We start from the raw sequence: 20,246 nt of genomic DNA, 5'->3' as shown, positions 1-20,246 counted from the left end.
CAAAATCAGATTTTTTTTTGTACTGGTTGATAATTTGGGGTTGAAAGAAAGAGTAATACAAATTATACAATATAGCAGAACAAAACTAAATAGCAGAACAAAACTGTAGTAGTACACAAAAATAGCTTAAAGAATCAATATTATTATTATTATTATTATTATTATTATTATTAAACTACAAAAAGTATGGATAAACTTTGATTTTACTGTTAGTTCAATCAGTGTGTTTTGTTTGAGAGACAAGTGTTGATGTAGTGGCATTATATGGTGTTAATGTCTACTTAGTGTATTCATTATAGACAGTGAACAATTCAAATGAGTTAAAACATGTGACATCACTAATTTTACTTCAGCCTATATACATAAGAAAATTCCAAATTTTGCAATTGTTGAAAACATTGAGTACACTGTACTGTCTGTACATAGTATATATATTTTCTAAAGCTAAAGGCACATCCCACATTAAGATTCATAACAATTTTGTACAAAGCATGTGTCATTATTCTTTTAAATTTTTATTCTTTTAAATTTTAAAACTACAATTTTATAACTACTTTGTCTTTTATTCAGGGATGAGGAGGTTTTTGATTGATTGAGAAAATATTGAAAATGTGAATATTGTGCAACCGGAAGCTGAATTAGAACCACCGCCTAATAATGTGGTTAATGAGTTTAATTCAAATGAGATTGTGTGTGATCCAGGTTGTAGGAAACAAATCAATGAGTATGCTCCGGATATTCAAGACCAAGTGAGAAGGGCATATATATTGAAGGGTCCAATGCAACCAGATTTGCCAACCTTTCCTCGTACTAAATTTGGAAGTGTTAGTAGAGCATTTAGTAAATCATGGTATAAGAATTTTACATGGTTGGAATACAGTGAGATAAAGGATGCAGCTTATTGTTTTTATTGTTTTCTCTTTAAGCAACCTGGGAGATACTTTGGTTTTGAAGTCTTCACCAAAAGCGGATATAGAGATTGGAAGCATGCATCTCAAAGCATGAAAGGTCACGTTGGTGGTCATAATAGTTTGCATAACTCATGTGTCAAGCATTACGATGATTATAATAATCAAAGACAAAGTGTGATAAGTAAATTTGCTAATGCAACCAAGGAATCAGAAGAATTGTATAAGATTCGTTTGATTTGTTCTTTAGATTGTTCAAGATATCTCATAGCACAAGGGATGGCTTTTCGTGGCCATGATGAATCCTCTACTTCTCTAAATAAGGGAAATTTTAGAGAGATGGTAGATTGATTAAAATCTCATAATGAACAAGTGAGGGATGCTTTTGACCATGGTGAGAAAATTTGCACAATGACTTGCGGTGACATTCAAAAGGAGCTTGCGACGTGTTGTGCACATGAATTTGCCAAGGTGATTATGGAAGAGCTTGGTGATAGACAATTCTCCGTGCTTATTGACGAGTCACGTGATATATCCGTGAAAGAGCAAATGGCTGTGATGTTGAGGTTAGTAATTGTATTTTCCAATTTTTAATTTTCATTACCTATTATTCTCTACATGCCGCCAAGTAAACTTGTTGATTTTTTTTAGGTTTTTGAATGGCAAAGGGAATGTTGTGGAACGATTTATTGCTCTACATCATGTCACGGATACTACATCTGACTCATTAAGGAATGCTCTTTGTAGTATTCTTGATAAGTACAAGTTATCTATTTCAAGGATACGAGGGCAAGGATATGATGGAGCTTCAAATATGAGAGGTGAATTTAATGGTTTACAAAGAAAAATTATTGATGAAAACCCTTATGCTTTCTATGTCCATTGTTATGCTCACCGTTTGCAATTGGTTGTTGTGTCGGTTACTAGTAGTTGCTCATCTATTCATGATTTCTTTGAGTACATCGCCTTGATTATGAATACAACAAGTGCATCTTGTAAGAGGAGGGGTGCTTTGACAGAGGCACAACACCAAAATATTTTAAATAAACTTGAGAGTGGTCAAATATCTAGAGGAAGAGGCTTGCACCAATCATCTAATCTCACTAGACCCGGGGATACTAGATGGGGCTCACATTATACTACATTGATTCGTTTGGATCAAATGTGGTCCTCCGTATTAAAGGTGCTTAGTATGGTTCATGAAGATGGACGTGGACCATCTCAAGCAGCGAGTTTGATAGAAAAAATGGAGAGCTTTAAATTTGCTTTTATTTTGAGGTTAATGTTAAAGTTGTTTGGTATCACAAACGAGCTTTCAAATGTCTTACAAAGAAAAGATCTTAATATTGTGAATGCCATGGAATTAGTTGATGTTGCCAAAGCTCGGTTGGCCACAATGAGAGAGAGTGGTTGGAATAATTTTTTTTCCGATGTCCAAGAATTGTGTGTTGCTAAAGGTATTCCGGTGCCAAATATGGATGACGAAATAACAGTTCGGGGTCGTTCAAGAGTAGAAGGGAGGACTATAACTAATCTTCATCATTACCGTGCAGAGATTTTTTATGTTGCTATTGACAAAATATGTGCGGAGATGGATCACCGCTTTAGTGAAAGAAGTAACATTATACTTGATTGCTTTTCATGCCTTGACCCCAAGAACTCTTTCTCAAAGTTTGATGTTGATAAGCTTGCTCGTCTCGCACATATTTATCATGCTGACTTTTCTGATGATGACCGAAGAATAATTAGGGATCAACTTGACACTTATGTTCTTCAAGTGAGAAGAAATGCTTCATTTTCCACTTGTGAAGATGTTCAAAGTTTGGCTATGAAGATGGTTCAAACTGAGAAACATTTGGTATTTCCATTGGTTTATAAACTTATAGAGTTAGCTTTGATATTGCCAGTGTCGACAGCATCCGTTGAAAGAGATTTTTCAGCAATGAAAATTATCAAGTCTAAATTACGAAATAAGATCAACGATGTGTGGTTCAATGATTTGATGATATGTTACACCGAGCGGAAAATATTCAAGTCACTTGATGATATTGATATTATTCGAACATTCACCGCAAAGAAGTCTCAGAAAGGACATTTGCCTCGTAATTTTATTTAACTCTCTATTGTAAGGTTATGTTTGTCTCTTTTATTTTGATCGACGACTATTTATATATTATATATAATATAAATTTGCGATCTTTAAATTTTTGCCCAGGCTATATAATTTTTCTGGCTCCGCCACTGAGCGCAAGCAAAAGTATTAGAGCCCCACCCCAGTGCAAACTCGATACCCCTTTTTATTATCATCAGAACGCATTACATATTACGTCACGAGGTGCATAAAATGAAAAGGCAACAAAAATATACGGTAAACAAAAGATTAAAGGCGACGACAATGTACAAGGGAAATACCACAGGTAACGAATCTAACTCTATTCCTTCTTTCACTTCAGATGGTTGTTGTTATTCCTTGCTTCTTCTACCTCTTCTCTCCGTGCTTCTGTGTGTGTTATGGAAAGGGTTTACAGCTCGAGCTAACTCAGAGTTTCAGTTTGAAACTCAGTGTAGCATTTGGTACGAGCTCTGAGTGGTGGTGAATGAAAGGATTTTTCTGCAGCGTTTTTATAGGTAGTGACTGGCTCTCATGAGAATGAATGAGAACTCTCTTATATAGCGGAATTTTCGGTGAATGAGCTGAGGTAGGATTCGTGGGAGAAGTTTGGCATATTCCTTCAAATGTGTCAAAGTTTGTTGGAGGGGTTAGAAATGAGTGAGATGGCTATAAGATTCATGTGAGGAACCGTTAGGGAGAAATTCAATCTAGATCTTGTGGGGTCCAATTGGTGAGTGAAAATGAGTTGTTTAGGAGCAATTGAGTAATTGGAAGGTTCACTTTGGTTTGAAATGCAGTTTTTCTAGATTTGGAATGGACTTGTAAATTGGTTAAATTGGTTGTGTTGATGCAGCTAGAACATATTAGTTAGGAATGTCATGGTTAAATTACTAAACTTGATTAGTTGAATGTGTAAATGGCCCATGAGTGTGACTTTATGAATGGTTTGTGTAAATCCAATGTAATTTCAAATGTGAAAACTATGAGTTTTGTAAATGTATTATCTGAATGCAATGTGGTTTATGACGTGGTGAAGATTTTCGTGATGTACAAATCAAATAATTCTTGGTCACTCAAATTGCAATTGAAACAAAAATTGGTTTGAAGCATAACATGACCAAGGCCTTAAGAGATTTGTCATAGACCTCCACAATTGCTATGAAGCATGAACATGATGCATGAGATATGGTTAACCTAATCTACTATCTACTATACAAACAATTAATAAAAGATTGACCAATCTGACTATTATGCCCTTAGTTAAAAATTTCTTTACAAATAAAAAAGGACAATTCGGTAACTAACAAAAGCACATATCACTTTTTCAACCTTTCAATAACCAAGCGCTAATTGTCGGCCTCTCATTGGTCCAACTTTTTAAATTTTCAATAACCAACTTTTTCTCCCTAACACACTTCTTCTCTCTCTTACTTAAATTTTCAAATTTCTTTCACATTTCATTTTCCCACACTTTCTTACTTTCATTTTAATTTTTTTCATTTAATCACAAAAATTATTAATAATCTATTTTTTTAATTTTAATAAAATTAAATATTTATTTATCTCACGGGTCACTATCAATACAATATTTAATTTATTTTAATCGATCATTACACACTTTCTCTTTCTTAATTAAAATTTCAAATTTCTCTCAAATTTTCTTCCCACACTTTCTTACTTTCATTTTAATTTTTTTTCTCTATTTATGTATCAACTCTAAAAAATAATGTATTTTTTAATTTTAATAAAATTAAAAATATTGTAATATCACGGGTCACTATCAACATAATACTTTTTTTATTTTAATCAATCATTGTTTTTATTAGAGAGATAATATCCTTATTTTTAAAAATTTTTTCTTTTCTTCATTTCACGATTTTTTTAAAGATTATTTAATACGATTAAATTCATATGATTATTTTTCATTTTACATTTGTATTTAAATATATTTTATATCAGATCAAATAAATTTTTTATTTCACGGGTCATTATCAACAAAGTATCTATTTTATTTTAATCAACAATTACTATAAATTGAGAGATAATTTTTATTTTTAAATTTTAATATTTCATTTTTTTTAACTTCATCTTCCAAATTCTTTTTTTATATAATTATTTAATATAATTAAATTTATATAATATTTTTCATTTGTAATTAAATCATTTATTAAAAATTTATATGTATCTAATTAATTTCATACAATATTAAATAAATTTACCCGTGCGGAAGCACGGGTATCTTACTAGTTTATAAGAAAAGGTGATGATGGACAACATTTGTATATATAAAAAATATAATATGTCAATCTTGAATGGAATAAGACTCAATTTTAATTGGGATTTCAAACCAAATCCAACTTCAATTTGACCTCAAACCAAATTAAAATCATACATGCGTGCGGTTAAAGAACAAAAGACAAATCATGATCTAGAGACCTTTCATCATATCCTCAGATGAAACTCAAATATCCAAAGTTAAAATTTATTGAAAAGTGAGGGCCAAAATTGCGGTATGACACACCCCTAGAAAATCATGGGTTTTTATTACCCTTCTATTATATAAAAGACACATGCGAAGAATTTCATAGACATAATTTCTAATTTAAATTTCACTCCCACTTCACCTTCACATATTGATTTGACCATTAAAGTGTTAATCTTGTAGGTAAGTTACTCCACCTCTATATTTGAGATTCAAGTCCACCGTCGTTTATCAAAACCACCAATTCTCTGATCACAACGGATATATCTTAATTTAATTTACTTGCATATTGCCATGTTAATTTTCTTTTAAATGCTACTACTTTAAAAAAAACAGTGTATAATTTTTCTTTTATGGGTCATGCTAACGAGTTTCCCTGGGGCACTGGTTAAACATTTCAAATAAAGAAAACATTCTAAATTCAATACATTGAATACACATAATATTCTTTAGAAAAGTTAATTATTTATGTTTTCAATATTTTGAATACACATATTTTGAATAAAATATTTATCTTTTTAATCTATTAAACAATGTACAATTTACCTTTTTAATCTCTTAATCAGTGCCCGGGAGCACTCATTAGCATTTCTCAATAGGTTATTAGTATATCATAAATTTTGTGCATACAAGAAAGAAAAGTAACTAGAGACACGATGAATTTTCCCAACATGTAGTAGATCTTAAATACTGTTGGGATAAGCATATATTAATCAGGGAAATACTAACGAGTGCCCTCGAGAATCTGGTTAAAAGATTAAAAAAAGTAAGTTGAACATTGTTTAGTAGATTAAAAAGATAAATTTTTCCCAAAATATGTGTATTCAATGCATTAAAAACATAAATAGTTTTTATTAGGTATGATGCTTTATATATATATATATATATATATATATATATATATATATATATATATATATATATATATATATATATATATATATTGACCTTCTGGACTAGATTCGGACTTCAAATCGCTGCGAGCACTCAAAAAAATCTTCCACAATTTTCTCCATGAAGATAGGATATCAAATATTAGATTCCTAAATATTCTCCATATTTAGTAACTAATCAAATAACTTGAAATCAGAGATAATCTCTAATCCCTTAATTCAAGTGCCACATAGGATTGCATAATATTCCGAAATATTCTGCACCTGTACATCAACTAACTCCAACTGATCCAGCTGTAGCATAACAGACGCGATGTCGAATGAACTCTACATAGAACATCTTTCTTGACATGTCTTCATCAGTTGTCGTGGAACATCTTATTCAACATGTTCCCATAAGTTAGTTTTACCAAACATAATGCCAATCAGCAGAGAATTAACAATACACTTAAACATGGAGATATAATGTCTCAAAGTCAACACCTTGTGCCTGCCAAATCAAATTCCATGTCATCAAAACCAGCCAAAACTTGAATTCTTTGGCATTGCATCACACTTGCATTACAAGTTCACTCACACCTGATCAAAGCCTCACTATACATTTCCCAATTAAACTAAACACGAATTGTATCTCAAGATCAAAGCATGACTAAAATTGGCAAAAGGTGGGGAATTGCAAAACTTGCAAAACTTTTCCATTGAGTTCTAGTCATGGGCTTTACCTAGATAATTTCTAGAACCATAAGAGTAGTTTTCTTGACACTTGAGAATTGTCTTGGTATGAAGAACGGGCGTCAACTTTGATTACTCTCCACTTATGCTGGTAAAAATTTAGTTTGGCCGCTGGTCAAATCCATTCATTAGAGGGAAGAGCAACAGATGGAACATAAGTTTTTCTTTGACTTCTCCACTTGTTTGCAGGCTCCTGGTATTTTTTGTAGGGGACTCCTCTATTGTCAAAAGCAAACATGGCCTCCTATCATTCAAGTTATTCCTTTTTATTGATGAGGCCTTATACTTTTGAGGTCTTAGGTGGCTTCCTTGTTAAACACCGCACTGCAACAAGGCTATAACATAACTTCAGAACCCTTAATCTTACAGCAGTTTAGGAAGTCAATCAACTCCTCCTAAGCCTTCAGATACACCGCTTTAATCTTGTCAGTATAATCCAACACACTTTCTTCTTCGACCTTCTCATTAATATCCATTGGGGTTTCGACCATCATGATTTTGACAAGATCCACCAAATATGCTTTTTGGACTTTGATAGGGGTAATTTAAGTCGGCATTGGCTGTTTGGATTTGTCTACAAACTTCATCCTCCTGTCTTTCAAAGTGTCCTGTACTAGATCCCTAAAAGATCAAATTGAGAGGTTTTATAACCAAGAAAATTGTGATACTCACATAAACCTTTTTTCTTTCTTTGTTCCAATGGTGGTGTCTTTAGGTCTTTTGGCATTATGATTTGACCTTCGACAACTAAAAGATTGAAAAATCTCATCACATTTAGTTACATCAAATGTATAAGTTTTTGTAATGAATTTTTCATTTCTACTGAATTCGACAAGATTTTTTCTCCATTTGAGGGTCTTAGGACCTTATAAACGTATGGAGGTCATGTAAGCAACTCTTCTAGGTTAATATCATTCTCTTTTACATATTCATAAACTATGTCGAATTCTTGATCATTTTCATCTATTTGTACATAAGCAATTTTTTCCTTTTTAGGGTATATATTCGATCTAGCCTTTTCAGCTTTCAACCAATTGACTTGCCTAACCCTATCTGCAAACTGAGCCATATGCCTTAGGTATTAGGTATCTAACTTATTCCTAATGGAATAGTCTAAACCTCCTGCAACCATTTCGACTAACTCATATTCAAGAACTTGAGTGAAGCATCTCGACTTCATTATCCTAAACCTATTGAGATAATCATATATTGATTTACCCAATTTTTGTTTCTCACCGGCTAGTTCTTTTAGGGTGACCTTCAACTAGCCCATGTAAAACTTGTCATGGATCAACCTTTCAAACGGGTACCAATTACATAAATACTTTAGGGGTAGGGTGGTGAACCTCGTGAAGGCATTCTCAGTCAAATAATTAGGAGAATATTTCAACTTCAAGTTTTCATTATTGGCCAAATCACTTGCCTCTGATTGATATCGAGAAATATGCTCGATGGTGGATTCACTAGCGTCTCCTACAAACTTAGTGAACTTAGGGGTTTTCTAACCCCTTGGTAGTTCAGTCTACAATACATATTCAGACAAGGAAGAAACGAAGTTTGGCCTATGAGGCCCTACATTAAGACCATTTTGGGCTAAGATTTGCTAAGCCACATTGGATATGTTATTTTGCCCCCCAAAATTGTTTTGTTGGGCCCTTCCGACTGCTTGATCTGCATCCTGGTTCATATTTATCAACACTACTTTTAGGCTATCTCAACCTAAGTCTCCACCGACTACCCTGGGTATGGATTGTTCAAGCGGTTCGGGCATAACCTGTTGTTGAACTTGGTTATTGGAAAAACCTTCATTTTTGAAATTTTGATATCCAATTTTTTTCCCTATAAATAGATGAAAAACCTAAAATCACATTTTAAGAATAAATATTCAAACAAAATTTTCATCTGAAGCTTTTATAAAAAGTTTTTTTGTAAATTTTTTTTTCACAAATTTATGTAACACTATAAAAATCATTTTTTAAAAAAGTCAAAACAAATAATCTCTTTAGCTAAAGCGTATATTTCCATTAAAGAGAAACAAAAAAGAAAGAAAAAAAATAGAAAAGATAAATCAAATATACTTTGATTTCCAACAAATCTAAAATATACAATAATTAAGCTTACGTTAAGGGTTTGATTTCCAACAAATCTAAAAATACAACAATTAAGCATACATTAAGGGTGTTTGCGAGTTTGAAGATAAAGAGAGAGGAGAACCTTGATAAAAGGGAAGGATTTAGTGAAAAGAGTTGAAGGATTTTTATTCATAACAAAAAATTTCTAATTTATAGAAACTCAAAATTTATTTGGAGGACTTGCATAAATTTTTCAAACATCTTTTATATTGTTATAATATTCTAAAAATTTACAATATAGTAATGATGAACGCTATTTTATTATTCTATAAATTGTTTTTAAAAAAATCAAATATTTTCTTTTATTTTCTTAAAAATTCATATTTAAAAGTCTTTTCTTTCACTTCCCTCCAAACTTGCAAACAAAATCTAAGAATTCTATAACTTTTTTTAAAATTTAAAACCTAGGAATTCCATAATTTTTTTAAAATTGGAAATAATAAAACAAAGGATGTAGTAGAACTTGAAACCAAATTGCTGATCTAATGCTTTGGATTTTATGACCTTACCCAAATAACACCTTATGTGTATAATAACTTGCAATATATTCCTCCTGGCCTACAATCGTTGGCCCTGGCTTCTTATTTTAGTCTCTTTCTCACACTAAATTTTATTATATAAACAATAATAAAATAATTAATCTTCATATAACTTTTCTTGTCTGAGTAAAAGTTTGAATAGTTCCTATCCTACATCCTTTTCACCCCTTTCACATTCAAAACTCTCTCTCACCATTCACTTTGAGTTTGACCCGTTGCCAGCCACCGGCAATTCTTTTCTCTCTACTCCAATGCCTACCCCACCTTGCACTGTCCATAGGTTTAACACAACATCTATTTTTTTTTCTTTGTAAACAAACAAACACAAAGGTAAAATAAATATTCGAGAATTTTTTAGAAATACCTATTAAAAAAATATAGATATTGATATTCAGGAGGTAAAATTAATTTAATTTTAATTTAATAGTGTTATTGTTGGGAGTAGAAAGTATGTATAAATGCCATCTCAAGTTTTTGGAGGTCCTATGTGGATTAGTCACAATTTAATCATATAAAAAAACTAATAGAGGCCCTATGTACTCATGATTTAACCTACCAAATATTTTATGAGGCTCTATTTAGCTATAGTTTAACCCTTGAAATTTTGAGGCCCTGTACGGTAGCCCGCTTTGCACGCCCTCAAAGACGGCCCTGAATGCCAATACATTAAACATTCAAGATTCTAAAAATATGAGTCATTTTTTTATAAATTTAATATTTTTTTATTTGTATTAAATCTGTAATTTAAGTTTAACCAATCATAATTGAATTCTAACAATTATATATTATTATAATTAGATATTAAATTATATGTTGTGTATTTGCAATTATTTAAAATATTTAATGCGAGTTTTTGGTTAAATTATTTAAAATTTGAGGGTTTTTTAAAGTTAATTTTTTTTTAAATTATTTATTTATAAATGTCAACAATTTATTTACTTCAATACATAAATATTATTTTCTAAAGATTGACCATAAATATGCAGTTTGAACCTATTTAATTCAAGTGAATATATCAGAGCTACTTCATCAAATTTCATAAAATTTTATTAAATACACATAATTTGTGAGTAAAATTTATTTAAAATATAAATATAAATTTAAAATAAATATTTAATGACTAAAAATAAACACTTACCATTATATTAATTAAAAATAAATTTAATAATATTAAAAATGAAAATAGTATTTCATTAAAATTTACTAAAAAAAATAAAATTCACCATTAAATATAAATAAGTCACATAAATATAAATATCTATCCAATCAAAAAGTAAAAACTTTTATGATTTTATCTGTACATATATAATAACATTTCTTGTGCTTTATTTTCCTTCATTTTCTCTCTCTCTCTCTCTCTCTCTTTCTCACTTTCACCTCCTTTTCATCAAACAAAACCCTAATTTCAAACACACCCCACATGGCCTTTTTGTAATTTACCTCTCAAGGCTTTTCATCTTTTCTCCTTTCTTTCCCATCTTCATCACCTCTTCCCTAGCCAGTTCTATTATATCATAAACAAGATCTATTCCCCCATCTCCTCTTCTTTTCTCTTCTTTTCATACAAAATAAATTCCTTTTTCTCCATCTAAAAGACAGCCTAGGAAAAGATCTTAGCTTCTAAAGATATTGTTCTCTTTTCAAAAGCTTCTTCTCAGAATTAGAAATTTTTCACAGCTTCTTCTCATCACTTCCATAACCTTTTTTTATTTTTTTTCCTATTTTCACTATTTTCAATCCCTTTTTATAACCACTTTTTTTTGTTCAGCTTTTGTCTCATCTACTTTTGCTTAATTTACAAGCTATGGATTCTGGTAATAGTGGAAGCATTTCTTCAAGTGGTGATGAAGAATATGATTCAAGAACTCATCACCAAACACTTGTTCCTTCAAATTTCTTCCATCCACAATCTAATCTTCAATTCAATTCCATCTCACACAATCCACAATTGTTTCATCTTGGATCAAACTCAATCTCAAACTCAAACTCAGTTTCTTTCTTTGATCTTTCACCAAACTACCTTCAAAATCTCTCTCAATCCCAACCAAACATAGACACATCTTCATTTCCTCCATCATCTCAAGGACTTTCATCACCATCATCATTATCATTTTCCTTACAACAACAACAACAACATTTGAACCAATGTTTGTTAACAACTCCACAAACTCTTGGACTTCATGACAACAATAATGCAAGAACAACAACACCGTCACCGGCGACAACAACAACAGCCAATAATGCAACAAGAAACTCAAAGAAGAGAACAAGAGCTTCAAGAAGAGCACCCACAACAGTTCTAACAACCGACACATCGAATTTCAGAGCCATGGTTCAAGAATTCACAGGTATCCCTGCACCACCTTTTTCAGGTTCTTCTTATTCTCGCCGTCTTGATCTTCTCACTTCATCGTCTTCTTTAAGATCAACTCACTTCGATCCAACATCAACAACGTCTTCTTTTTACCCTCTCCGTCCTTCACCACAAAAACTTTATCATCAAAATCCATTGTTTTTATCTTCATCTTCATCCTCATCGCATAACAACAACATGGTTGATGCAACTGTCAACAACAATTATCCACAACAACAGCTACCAATATCTGATTTGGGTTTACCTTATAACAACCATCATCAACATCAACAACAACAACATAACTTCATGCTTAGCATGCAAAATCAACAACCTATTCATACATTCAACAACCTCTCCGCATCGTCTTCGCAGCAGTTTCATCCTTTTAGTCTAGAAGCGTTTGGTGCAAAATCACAACATCAACAACAACAACAACAACAACAAAGTTTATCAGTACAATCTCTTGAAGATCTTGGTGTGAATCAAGGACAAGTAAATGCACATCTAGTTGGTGATAAAGTTGTTGGTTCTTCTTCTACAGGTGATGGTGTTGGTGTTGGTGTGGGTGGGGGTGTAGGTAGTAATTGTAAGGTAAACTTTTCAGGTTCTGGATCAATTACGTTAAACCATGAAAAGACAATGGAGAATAATAATAATAATGATAATAGTAATAATAGTAATAGAGGAGGAGAAGGTGTTGATTCGTGGATTTGTTCTTCTGATTAGGAATATTTTGTAAGATTGGTGATGAGACTAAACTGGTACACAGAAAACTTTGTTATGATTACAGAGAGGAATAGGATGCTGCAATGAATATTAAGATTATTATCATCATGATGTTGATCATAGTGGGGTGTTGTTGGTGGTTACAATTTGCAGCTAACAATTCTTCTTCTTCTTTTTACTATTTCTTTTCTTTTTTTTTTGTTTTGTTTTAAATTTATATATGACTAGTCATCATTATAAAATCAATTTGATCATGTATGATAGATTTGTAAATTGTTTAATGTTGAATACTCTTTTTTAATTTTTTAGTACTCGATGACCAAATGATCTTTAATGTTATATGATTGTATGTATGATTAGCATTTTATTGTAAATGTATAATAAGGCAGATGGTAAATAAAATCATCTCGTATAAATCAATTATGTAGATTAATCATAACAAAATTTTACTTATTGTTTAACTGTAAAAATTTAATTGCGTGCGAAAGTCGGTCTAACATTCTCTCAAAGATAGTTTTGATTAAGAAGTATGGTTAAGCTGCCCAACAAAGACAAAAATAGAATAAATAATGATTTTTATGGTGAAATTTCAACGGTGAAATGTACATGACAATGAATACATAATACATGCGGATCATTAACAAATTTTATACATGCGGATCATTAACAAATTTTAAGCGAAATAGAGATCCTAATTATATGATTTATTGTATGTTTGGGTGAGTTTCTAGCAAAGCAAACGTGCGGTGGCAACACATTTTGAGATAAAAATGCGTAAAAATGGAGAAATTCCAGATTGGAGCATTAGAAAAACGTACGTTAGGGGGCTGTCTAACGTGGTTCCAAACAGGCACTTAATCGTGATAAATTTTGAATGACGTATGATAATCTATTTTACATTACCTCATAAACGACACTAATTGAAAAGTATGGTTAAACTCAACAAAGAAAGAAATAAAATAAAAAATATTAATTCAATGATGCATATTAGAATGACTAAATGATACACTTTATATAATAATTATGACCAGTAAATAAATCTTAATTGATTTATAATAAAATTAATTAATTAATAATCATCTACAATTAAATATAACAATTAACATAATTAACTATAACATGTGATAATTCTATTTTGAGGCTTAATATTGCAAGATATTATTGTTATAGAGACAAAACACATTGGGAGCCATTATATGTCCAATAGTTTAAAGCTAAAGCGAATATGCGGCTAAGATTTCCAATAATAAGAAAAATTGTTCCTCGTACGATCTCTTGTCTAGTGCTTGCCTGTTAAAAATAAGAAAACATTGAAAATTATACTATATACTAGAAAAATCATAGATAAATTTATTTATAATGAAATTAGTCGGTGAGTGGCGAGTACTACCATCATTTATGAAGAATCATCAATTAAAAATTTTAAAATATATAGATAAATTATAAGATTGTGTGACACAATGGGAATGTAACTAGTCATTAAGTATATGTGTTGGTAAACATGGCATTCATAGAAGAAAAGAGAGAACCATTACATTTTCTAAAAATCTCTTACATTTTCTATAAGTATATTTGAACCATTACAATAAAGAATTTCAAATAAATAAATAAATAACAACCAGAAAGCAACACACCTCCATCCAAACTCACACCAATATGAAGTGAATGTTAATCACTTAATCATGCAATTATTGTATTATATTTAATTTGATGTAAGACGTATGAATAATAATTGTACAAAACTATAGTTTCCGTGATATTGTACTATCAATTACGTGATATGGTTTATTAAGCTAAGTAGGTATGTCTTTGGATTATTATCATAAATGCTTATGGGTCATTGGTCAATGAGAGTGTTAGATCGATGCTACATTTAACCTTTCCTTACAAATAATTTCTTAAAACCAATTTTAATTTTTTTTAATAATGTCTACAAAATTTTGTTAAAAAAAAAAAGAGAAATTATCTATAAAAAAATAAAAAATAAATTTTCTCTAACATGAAAGTGATGATTTATACCGGAAATTTTGCAATAGACTAGTACGCCGCATCATTATCAACCTTATGTTTTGTTAGATAGTCAACACAAACATTCTCCTCCCCTAAAAATATGAATTTTTTTTCAATAGGCAATTGATATAAGTAATCGCACTAGGGGTGCAACCCTTACAGCAGAGAAATTACAAAGAATTGAAACAATCCAAAGGGGATTTAAACCAGTCATAGAAGCTACAGAAGGACAAAGGGTTGCTACTAGCTAGCCAATTCCAAGATAAATACAAGATGTTAGAATACACCACGTCGAAACTATACGGCACCTTATCAAAAATCATCGCGTTTCTCATGAACCAAATGCTCCAAGTTGTAGCTAGCCAGATAGTGTTGATTTTCAGTCTTGAATTTGCCTTTTTTACCTCCTCATGAAACTTGCCAAACACCATAAACTCATCAAGAGAGAATAAGAGGTCAACTCCCATCCATGTGAAAATTCTGCCCCACAACAGATTAGAGACGGGACAATCGAAGAAGAGATGGTTCAAATTTTCCGGGTGCAGCCGACAAAACTCACAACAAGCATTGATAGCACCGATGGTGACACCTCTTCTTATAAGCGATTCCTTAACCGGTAGTCTTGATATGAAGAGTCTCCAAGCGAAGACCTTGAATTTGAGGGGAACCGTCAATTTCCATAAGACTTTAATCATGTCCATCGTTTCCGCGGGCCAGACTATCTCCATATTCTCTGCAATTAGAGCAGACACGGAAGCCACGGAGAAGGAGTCGCTGCTGTTTTGGTTCCAAAGGAACGCATCTTCATCATGTTGAACTGGAGAAGACGCTGCCAGCATCGAGGTAAAGAGCTGCCACTGCAGGTGGGCAGCGCCTCTAAGAGGCGGCTGAACAGCGTCTTGAACAAGGCAGAACATGGAATTGAAATTCCAGGCCGCAACATTATTGTTCCAAGAGAGAAAATCAGACACAGAGGCTAGTTTGGAAGAAGAAAAGTCAAACAGTTCCAGAAATTTGTTTTTGAGAGGATGATCTCCCAGCCAAAGACCGTGCCAGAATAGGATGTTTTTACCATTCTTCAGATTACCGTGGATGCACTACGAAAAGCCCTCTTCACCAGTTTCCACCGTGACATCGTTGGCGATCATATCCTTCCCCCAATTGGAGTCTTTGGGCCAGCAAACATCACCACGCGGACCTTGGACCTTTGTGATAGGGTTCTTGTATCTCGTGTCCGAAAAACCTCTCCAAATCGTGTTTTTTCCCGTGAGAATCCTCCACTTCCACTTGAGGAGAAGCGCTCGATTGATCTCGTCGACGTCTCTAATTCCTAAACCACCCTTTTCCTTTGGCTTACAAACGGTGCTCCACTTCACCCAATGTATCCCTCGCGAAGATGTGTTCCAGTTCCACAAGAAATTACTCAAAAGACTATTTATCTCTTTGATAACCAAAGACTCGCCATTTTCTAGTGAGAAATTCTTTAATGTTGTGAAGAATCGCGATATAGTGATGTCAAGCATTAACAGATTTAGAGACAAGCTTGATAGGATAGTTAGAGTTCGAATAACACGTCATATCTTTGATGTCAAGTTCCCATACAACGAGAAGGATGTTGAAATAACCAATATTATCCACAAAATTGTGAACCCAAGCACCATCAGTATTTCAAATCAATTCACCGAAACCCGAGATGTCAAGATTACCGAGGCTATTGCTATCAAAATTCAAAATTATATTACTACCTTTCTTTCATCACCTTACGAAAAAAACCGCTATTAGAGTCACTGTCATTAAGCCACTCCAACCTACACTTTTGAATGAGCATGTTATCCTTGTTGTAGAATTTGGTCACCTGCATAGTCCAATCCTCTTTTCTTGTATTAAACCTAAAAAATAATAAACAGTTAAATAAACCTGAGGTGTGTAAGCACACTGTCCTTAAGGATTTATCCGCCTCATAAGCGCAAATCCCCTAGGATTCAACAGGTTCTTCCCAGATTCTCTTTCTCAATCTGAGGTATCAGAACAACAATAAATATATTTATAGGAAGATGAACCCAGGAAAGAACGGAAAGAAATAAAGAATAGAAGAAAGTGAGTATTTTCTCGTTATCTTCTCTCCTATAAAAAATAAGGAAGTTGTTATATATAGGATAGAGAGAAAGGAGTCAGGGTTTGACTAAGTCAAGTCAACTAGTTACACATCATAAATAAAATGAATAATAATAATTAAAAAATTATTTTCTCATATTTATAAAAATTATTTAAACTTTTGAAATATAATCACAATTTGCAACAATCCTTGATCCTCAAATTCAACTAAAAGCGGCTAGTAGCCTCTTTCATATCTTTTACAATAGTATCCCTCCCTCCAACGAATTCCTCCTCAAGTAATTCGTCCCTTTTATTCACTTCCCTCACCTCATCCTCCACCTCCAAGACTATCCTCCCAAAGACCTCTTTATTCCACCACTTAAGTCTCTCTTTTAGAATATGAAACTTCTCCTTTAAAATATGATCGCTCCTTCCTTCCACTACCACTTCCTTCCATTCTTTCTCAACAAAAGGAATTAAAGACTTGAAAGTGAACCACTCATTGTTGACCTTGAAAGGGTTAGGCCTCTAATCTACATTATCTTTAACTAACCGTATTAGACAATGGTCTGAAATTTCTCTCGAACCAATATGTTGACCAACCACTCCCCACATATTCACAATAGATTCTGAAATGAGGAAGCGATCTAATCTACTCATCGACTTACCATCTCCACTGTACCAAGAAAATCTTTTACCTTTGCAAGGAACGTTAACCAATTTACAATCTTCAATGAAGTCCGCAAATGCATTAGTCTCGGCTATATTTTCTACCAAGGACCTCCCTTTCCTTTCTCGACGATTCTTAATGGCATTAAAATTCTCATAAATAATCCATTCTCCATCTTCATATTTCTCTGTAAGATCCAATAAGACTTTCCATAATCGTTTTTTCTTGTTGAAATCGCAAGGAGAGTAAATATTGAAGACATAATAAAGATCATTTTTCCAAATCACCTTTATCCCCAAAAAGCCAACTCCTTTGGAATTGTTCAGAGAATTAATCGAATATTTCTTCCAGAGGGTGATAATTTCACCAGACATACCTTACGAGTTTGAGAAAGAATATCCAATACCCTCGTTCTTCCAAAAACTTTTAGCAATGAAATCCTCCATCTTTATAATCTTTGTTTCCTGGATAACAAAAATGTCGGCATTACCTTTTCTAATTATTGAGCTAATCCTCCTCCTCTTCAATATACTACCGCCCTCTCTAATGTTCATGATCCGATAATCATTGAGATAGATTAGAAGCCTCCTTCAAACCCGTCTTGCTATTAAAAACACCTCTCTCCATCTCTGAAATCTTGCTCAAGTAATTGCTCTTTCCTACTAGCGCCACCATCCTAAGTGCAGCAATAGCTGACCAAATTTTTCCATCAATGATATTTTCCAAATGCTCCCATTTTCTGCCATTATTCCTACAAAGATCAAAGTATTCAGACTGGTCACCATGATAAAATCTGTTATTGCGCAAAGGGATAGGAGGTACCGAGGTCACCATGATAAAATCTATGGACTGGAACACCACATCAATCTTCGGAGCTCTAGAAGATTCACCATTTTCACGCCTGACCGCATCAACAAAAGATGTTCCTTCTCTCGTAAACTGTAACCCACTCCTTCTTTTCTAAGATTCTCCTTCCTATATTTCTGAAACTCCAACCTCCTTCCTCCCGATTCTTAGTACTTTGTTGGAACCCTAGCTCTCTCAAATCTGGGGAGATTCTCGCATGAACCTTTTTACCATCAATAATAATGTTATCAAGTCTAACCGCAAGCATACGAGCATCTTTCACCTCCCTGAACTTGGAAAAACCGAATTTCTTCCCAAATTTGTTACTTCAGGGGAAATAGCCACCTCCACAACGTCTCCATTGCACCCAAAGAGATAAAAAAATGTTGATTGTCTTTATCCAACTTGAAAAATCGGAAAAGTAAATAGAGGTAAGAACGGACTCCTCACCACCTACTAGCTTCCTCCCTGCCGGATAAGTGTCTCATTTTGGAGCCAGATTCCGAAAAGCCCTATTTTTCGCTTCGAACCACCTAGCGTCGTTGTGTAGAGGACCACCGTTCATGAAACACAGATACGGCGGAAAGCGCCTGCGCCTTCCCCCTCTCTCCTTTTTTTTTTTCTATTTTGTATAAATTGAATGTTACTTATTAAATTTAATATAATACTTATGGACTTCAAAAATTAACATAGAAGATTAAAAGAAAATATTAAATTTTACTTTATTATTTTATTGGCTAATTATACAATTTTTAATTACTTTTACTTTTTATTTAATAGATTTTGTATGGCTTAAATGAAAATTTTCATATTTCGTACGTTTGTGTTATTAGCTAGCATCACTTATTATTTCCGTATCTTGATTAATTTTGTCTTGCTTTTCAACAACGAATGATAATTTCGTGTGGAGCAAATGATGGCAAGATTAGTGGCTTCTTTTACTGCCACATTCACCAAAATTCTCTCTTTTTATTGCTAAGACAAATGTAAGGTGAGGGATGGTGTCCTATCAAAAGTAGAAAATATTTTACGGCTAAAAAACATACACACAAGTAAAAAAGTTTTTCCAAAAACATTAAAGAAAATTTTATCCTTCGATTAGATATAAAGAAATGGATATAAAAAATTTAAATAAAGACCCTTATCATTTTTACACCTCTATCTTATTTTTTATATTATAAAATTAAATATTTTATTAAAAATGACTAGGCATATTTCAAAACTTTTTTAGGGTGTTAATAAGTGATTATTCCCTTAAAAATGAATCTATATCAAATGTTTAATAAATACGTAATTTTATTTTTGTAGGAGTCGACTCAACATTTTAGAGGTAAGATTTTTAAAAAAAAAATTAATGAGCTGATATAATTCTTTAAAAGAATATAAGAATTATAAAAATAATTAAGTTTCATAATATCTATAGTCAATGTAAATACACGTCCCGTTATATTAAATTTAACATAAGTATAAAATTTAACATAAGTGTTTTAATCTATACAAAAATAAGTTTAGCAAAAGTGTTTTTGTGGCTTTGTTGATCTTGCTAAAGTTCTTGAATAAAAAAATTAGTGGAAAATATTATTTTTAAGCATGCATGACATTAGGTGCATGCTAGGGTTGCATTTAAAATTCATGGATATGCACTAAAAACATTTTTTTCTCAGGCATGAATAAAACTATCAAAATGAGTTCGGCACGAAATTAATAGATTTGTGCTATATGTGGAATAGATTGACGGAAAT

At 32.3% G+C, this 20,246-nt stretch overlaps 1 protein-coding gene and 1 pseudogene across 1 annotated transcript; both read left to right on the top strand.

The window, feature by feature from the left end:
• Positions 1-572: 572 nt before the first annotated feature.
• Positions 573-3,024, top strand: LOC131617270 (uncharacterized; annotated as a pseudogene).
• An 8,145-nt stretch (positions 3,025-11,169) lies between these two features.
• Positions 11,170-13,474, top strand: LOC131617269 (uncharacterized). Its single transcript, XM_058888596.1, has one exon. The coding sequence runs from the start codon at positions 11,604-11,606 to the stop codon at positions 12,879-12,881; it is 1,278 nt and encodes a 425-aa protein (XP_058744579.1). The 5' UTR covers positions 11,170-11,603; the 3' UTR covers positions 12,882-13,474.
• The last annotated feature ends 6,772 nt before the right edge of the window (positions 13,475-20,246 follow it).

This window comes from Vicia villosa, linkage group LG7, assembly GCF_029867415.1.
Source record: "Vicia villosa cultivar HV-30 ecotype Madison, WI linkage group LG7, Vvil1.0, whole genome shotgun sequence".
Classification (NCBI taxonomy): Eukaryota; Viridiplantae; Streptophyta; class Magnoliopsida; order Fabales; family Fabaceae; genus Vicia; species Vicia villosa.
This window is presented reverse-complemented; position numbering and strand designations above follow the sequence as displayed.